Below are 6,580 nucleotides of genomic sequence, written 5' to 3'. Positions count from 1 at the left end.
TGTGTGTGTGTGTGTGTGTATAATTATGAGTATTTCAGGTCTATATTTAAGAGATGAGGAATTATGTACATTATTTACATTTGACGATATTTGTCCTCATCTTGTTTGTTGTTAACGCAACATTTCAGCTGATATACCCTCCAGCCTTCATCAGGCGTCTTGGGCATATGGTGTAGTAGTTAAGAGTGTGGGCTACTAACTCCAAGATTCCAAGTTCAATTCCAAGGAGTGACCTGAATAATAATAATAATAATAATAATAATAATAATAATGATAATAATAAAGAAATGACAGAAAAATTATAGGTGGAGTACTTGCGCAGACTGGGAGTGATTCTTAAGTTGAAATTAAATAGACAGAATAAGATCGAAGCTATCAACACCTGGGCGGTTTCACTCCTTAGATTTAGAGCAGGGGTAATCACATGGACAGTAGATGAACTAAACAGCTTAGACAGAAAGACAAGGAGGTTGCTAACTAGATATGGGTCACTCCACCCAAAACGTGATACAGACAGACTGTATGTACCAAGAAAAAGAGGGAGAAGAAGACTTACTAGATGCTAACACAGCATTAGAGCAGAAGTAAACAACATAGCATGGTATGTAATGAGGGTGGAGCACTTGCAGAAAACAGCACTGCTTGGAACTGCTCGAATACTCCGGAAGGTGCTTGAAAAATAAGAGGTGTTACCTTAGTTCACTGGTAGTGAACAGCTGACACTGTAGTACATCTCCAGCGTTAGAAGCTGTGCAAAGGCAATAATAATAATAATAATAATAATAATAATAATGGCGTCTCTTATATTCCTTCTGGGTTAGTGGTGTACATTGGCTGGTAATATACCATACGGTTTCACCGTTTTGTCCACAGATTCTGCACTTATCACTTTCTGCTGTGTTGTCTGGAAAGTATATCAGCCGAAACGTGTTAACAACAAACAAGATGAGGACAAATATCCGTCAAATGTAAATAATGTATGAGTATTTCTTTACATATACTGTACATATAAATGTATACATGCATTTACTCTGTGTGTGTGTGTGTCCATAGAATGGAATGATCCACCACTTTAAATACTATATACCCCATATGTAAGCAGTGGGAGAATTATGTAATTCACAAATTAACAAATGGTTTGTTGATTTGCAATACTGAACTTAGTTCTATTTATTTTGTCTGTTGAATGTAATAACATTGTGGTCTGTCTATGTCATTATAGAATGCAATAATGTTGGAGTATGTCTGTCATTATGAAGGTAATAACATTGGGGTATGACTGTGTTGTTATAAAAGATAATAATATTGTGGTATGTATTTGCCATTGTAGAAGATAATAACACAGGGCAGTGGCTGTGTCATTTTAAAGAAGATAAAAGCATTGTGGTGTATCTGTATCATTACAGAAGGTAATAACGTAAAGGTGTGTCTGCCGTTACAAAAGGTAATAACATTGTGGTGTGTCCTGGTCATTGTAGAAGGTAATGACATTGGGATGTGACTGTGTCATTATAGAAGGTAAGGACATTGGGGTATGTCTGTGTCATTACTGAAGGTGAAAACATTGATATGTCTATGTCATTGTTGAAAGTGATAACATCAGCGTTTATCTGTGTCATTATAGAGAGCACATTATGGTGTATCGAGTGTCATCAAATTTCAACTTCCCTTTCAGGACTACTGTTGCCCATCAACTTGCTCAGTTTACTGAGATTTGCTTGATGAATTCAGGAGATGAAAAATTTAATTGGCCATCTCAGAAGACAATTGCAGAAACTTTATATGTGTGTCGCCTACTGTACAGTACTTGTGAAGGTTTACATATCCTACAGAATTATCAGCTCCACAACTGCATAAAATATGCCTGGGTTGAGGTAAGATACACACACACAAAATTTAAGGTTGTGAAATATTTTTGTCTTATCCAATCACTTTAGTAAAGAGTAGATATCACTGTTATTGGTAATGTAACAAACTCATTTAGTAGAGATATATGTTGTACTCAAGTAGACATGAAATATTAGCATGTTTAAAAAATAATAAATCACTGAGGGAAATTACTCAGAGACATCATCTGCATGAAAAACAAACAGAGGACCAAGATATGTTGTGCATTGCTGTACTTAAGAAGACTGTGCCCACCACAACAGAATTGAAATCCTAAAGCCAAGGTGCCATGTAAAAAGCATCAGTGTGGGTGCTGGTGCCACATAAAAAGCACTGGTGATGGTTCCATGTAAAAAGCATCCAGTACACTCTGTAAAATGGTTTGCATTAGGAAGGGCATCCAACCATAGAAACCAAGTCGAAACAGACTATGAAATCTGGTGTAGTCCCTAGCCTTGTCTGTTCCTGTCAGACCATCCAACCCATGCAGCATGGGAAAGAATCATTAAATGTTGATGATGATGATGTTGATGAAGTTACTGTTAACATTTAATAACTTAATATTATTATATGCTGAAAATTTTAACAATTTATTCATAATATATTTAACCATTAATTACTGAAGTAATTAAGATAATATTAGTAATCCCCACCCCCCATTTAAATGGTTTTAATTAACAATTGTTTATACTCTTTACATAAGATATAGTAATGCTATTAAACTGAATGACTTATTCTCTGAAGAAGAGTTAAACATTGGTTAAAGAAATTTTGAAAGTTTTATAAACTGGAAACAAGATTTCACCAAAAGGTTAAAAAAAAATGAGAATACTTATGAAAATGATTATATTAGAATTAAACTTTTTAATTTTTGTCAGTGCCTATGACATGTAAAAGGCACCCATGCCGATGACACATTAAAGGCACCCATGTTGGTTACATGTTTAAAGGTACTCAGTACAAGTTGAGGAGTGGTTAGTGTCAGGAAGGGCATCCAGCCATAGAAGCCAAACCACAACTGACTGGAGCCTGGTTCAGCTCTCCAGCTTACCAGTTCCAGTCACACCGTCCAACCTATGTCAGTATGGAAAACAGATCGTAGATGATAATATAGATATAGACAAAGGTATGGCTTTGTGATTAAGAACTTTTGCAACCATGTGATTTTAGATTCAGGCCTTTTATGTGGCACCTTGAGCAACTGTCTGCTACTTTTACCTTGCATTGATCAATATCTTGTGAGTGGGATTTGGTAGTTGGAAAGTGTTTATCCCAGGTTTTAGAAAGGAATGTCATAGCCCTGAATGTTATAAAGAAGGGACTAAATGGGCTGGCTTTGAAAAGGGTATCTGGCCATGAAACACTGCCTGAAAAAGTGCTGTTCAACCCACATAAACATGAAGAAACAGACATAAGATTGGGATGAAATAAATAATGAATATATACTAACACACACACACACACACACACACATATGTATGTAAAGTACACTATTTAAGTAGTTGGCATTAGGAAGGGTATGCAGCCATAGAACCATGTCAAAACCGAGACTGAACGATATGTGGTTCTCTGACCTTTTAGACCTCCTAAAATCAGCCAACCCATACCAGTATGGAAAGCAGATGTAAAAACAATGATGATGATAGTGTATTTGTCTGTGTTTATGTTTGAGTTTATGACATATCTCTTTATATACAGTAATCTTGTAGTTCATCAAACAGAATTTGATAAACTAAGTACCTGACTGAAGTACTAGGGTCAATACAACAATCAAAGGTGCCCCAGGCACTGCCACTTGCTAAAGACTGAAACCAATGAGAAAGAAAACTCATCTGTATACTTAAATACACAGATGTGTTTAGATTGTTGAAGGTTTGTGCCTACACTCTTATATACAAGCATGTGGGAGCATTAGAATATATTAGAATATATTTTAATCCTTTTGTATTTAAACCAGCCATATCTGGCCAAAATACTCTACTTGTTTTATGTTCAAACTGATCAGATCCAACATCTCACACCTATTCGACGTCATTGTAAAAATAAACAACCACATCATTGAAACCTTGAAACCACAAGATAGTGCATGCTTAATTTAAAACATTGAGAATAAATAAGCATTACGTTTGACAGAATTATCTGGATGCTAAAGAGTTAAACTTTTGAGAAAAATTACTTTTCATGTGTCTGGAAACAAGATCATATTAATAACAGAAAAATTAATAAAAATTTTTAATTATCAATTCCGTCTATTCTGTCAGCTTCTAGTTATTATTGCTTATATGCAGTATTACCACTTAATGTTATGAAACTTTGCACAATATTCAACTTGTGTTTTCTTGTGTTCTGTTGGACTGCATTCACTTAAATTATGATTATGGCATTTTTTTTACTTTATCAATTGCAATTATTTTTAGTGGTGTGAAATTTATTAACTGCTAACTTATAATTTATTGTGTTTCAGCTTGATTTATGCCCAGTGATTCTACTTCACTTTTGTGTGGAGTAATCACTATACAATCGTATCTAAAGTGTTCTTTTAACGGCATGCTTTAACCCTTTCTCCAATAGTGTATATATACACATATATATAATTATTTGCAAGATCCAATAGAATCGAAGTATTTTAATAATAAGGACACCAAGATAGAATCAAGGACAGCATACCTGTGTATCAACTGTGTGTACAGACACTCACATACTTACTAGAGTATATACAGATCTGTCCTTCCAGTTATACATACATTCACAAGTGTAGACTAAATACACACAACATATACATAAAAATCACATAAGAGTATACTCCAGCATGCAATCCATGGTCCACTGTTGGCTCAACATCCAATGTAGGGAAGGTTTTGAGTGTGATGTAGTATAAATAATAAAACAAATAGGCTAAGGTTCACTACAGCTATTTTGGACATGTTTTTTATTGGTGGACTAATCGATTACATCATGTTAAAAAATGTTTTTTTTTTCAGGTGAATTAGAAATTAAAATAAAATTTAACATTTAGAATTTTTCACACAAAGTGTGTAGAATGCATATTAACTCTCTCATCTTGGTGCCGATTGAGAAAGTAAATTGGGGAATGCTATTTTGAAGTTAAATAAATGTAGCAATAAATATGTCCAAACCTCTAGAGAATGAAGGCTAAACAAAAAAGAACTCACATCCCAATCATGAGAAGCTAGAGTTCAAGCAGTGGTGCCAATTACTAGATAAAATAGATAGGGTGGCTCAATATGTTAACTTACATGCTGTGAAAACATGTGAGGAAATAAAAGATGAGAGATAATAAAAATAAAATAAAATATAAAAAAGTACAAATAAAATTATCAGAATAATCATTATAAGGAAACAATAAAAAACAAAATGAAAGACATATGCTTGTATCTATGTGAAAGTCTGTGAGACTACATGCTGAATCTGGACAGGGTGGTGTCTTCCAGTTCACCAAGAGAAATTTGTCCATATGCCTACATTTTAAAAAAAATTTCAGATCTGGAATTTAGTAGATCTTAGATCTATTGGCAATATGAGATCTTTCAGCCTCACAAAACCTGCATCTCTTTGATTTACTAACATATGGTGTGGATTGTTCCACGATGCTCCACCTGATGGTGGCCTTCAGATCCCATCTATAGCAATTTCTAATTTTATTACTTTCTTCTTATCTATGTGTTGGAAAGAAGACTGGTAGTTTTCACATCTTTCTTTTTTAAGTCACCTTCGCATATACCAATGTAATTTTTCTTCTATATCAATAGTTTTAGCAAGTTCTGCTTGATTCCATAGGCCTGTCTCGAAGCTGAGAATTCTAAGACACCAATACCAGAAGAAGATGACAAAGAAAAAGATACTTTAAAAAGCAACTCTAAAAGCTGGTAAGTCAACTTTTTAACTTTGTGTGTTTACATGGTCATATTGGCTAATATACTTTCAGAACAACTACCTTCCCTGCTAATTACATCTCCTAGGTAACAAAAGCTATCAACAACTTTTGTTGTGAACTATCCAGACATTTAAGAGAATCTATTTCTGGTATGCTTGTAACATGTACATCTTAGATGCATCTATCACATATTAAACTTACTTCCTCTCTTTGTCTATCTGTTATTCTATCATATCTCTTGTGTATGTATAGCTTACACTGGATACAGCATATGGCATCTATACTTACTTTTCTGTTTATCAAGCAAAATCATTTCCTGGAGACATCAGGGTCCTGTGTTTGTTCCCACTTACTAAGACCTTACTAAAAACTTTACTAAGTTTAATTTGAGGCTTCTGGATTCTAGGTTTAGCTTTCTTGCTTGGAGTTTCCTCGTAAATTCACTTATAGATTCAGCTATGAGAATTAGATTATCAATATATAGAAGTCCCCATGGACAACCAGTCTTAAAATCCTCGTTGATGACCTATAGGACTTTGATGAATAAGAGTAGACTAAAGACTGAACCTTGCTGGACTCCTGCCTTCACACTAAATTCATCACTAAAATCATTGTTGACTCTCACTTTATTTACTGCCTTTGTCCATAGTTTGTACAGTTCCCACAGGCCATTTGTCTACACCTAGTTCTCTTAGACTGTAGAAACTGTACAAACTATGAACAAAGACAGTAAGTAAAGTGTCAGCAATGATCTGATAGGATTCTACCCTATCAAATGCCTTTTCCAGTCAATGAATT

The 6,580-nt window shown here is 34.4% G+C and overlaps 1 protein-coding gene across 1 annotated transcript in view; it reads left to right on the top strand.

Moving 5' to 3' along the window:
- LOC106883773 (protein broad-minded) overlaps window positions 1-6,580 on the top strand; it is a 264,423-nt gene that overhangs the window by 165,893 nt on the left and 91,950 nt on the right. Inside the window, exons 17-18 of the mRNA XM_052967655.1 lie at window positions 1,676-1,874; window positions 5,686-5,774. Coding sequence (XP_052823615.1) covers window positions 1,676-1,874; window positions 5,686-5,774 — 288 coding nt within the window. The remainder of the gene's footprint in view (window positions 1-1,675; window positions 1,875-5,685; window positions 5,775-6,580) is intronic.

The sequence above is a fragment of the Octopus bimaculoides genome, chromosome 4, assembly GCF_001194135.2.
Source record: "Octopus bimaculoides isolate UCB-OBI-ISO-001 chromosome 4, ASM119413v2, whole genome shotgun sequence".
Lineage (NCBI taxonomy): Eukaryota > Metazoa > Mollusca > Cephalopoda > Octopoda > Octopodidae > Octopus > Octopus bimaculoides.
The sequence above is the reverse complement of the archived record's forward strand: the minus strand, read 5'-3'. Positions and strand labels throughout refer to the sequence as shown.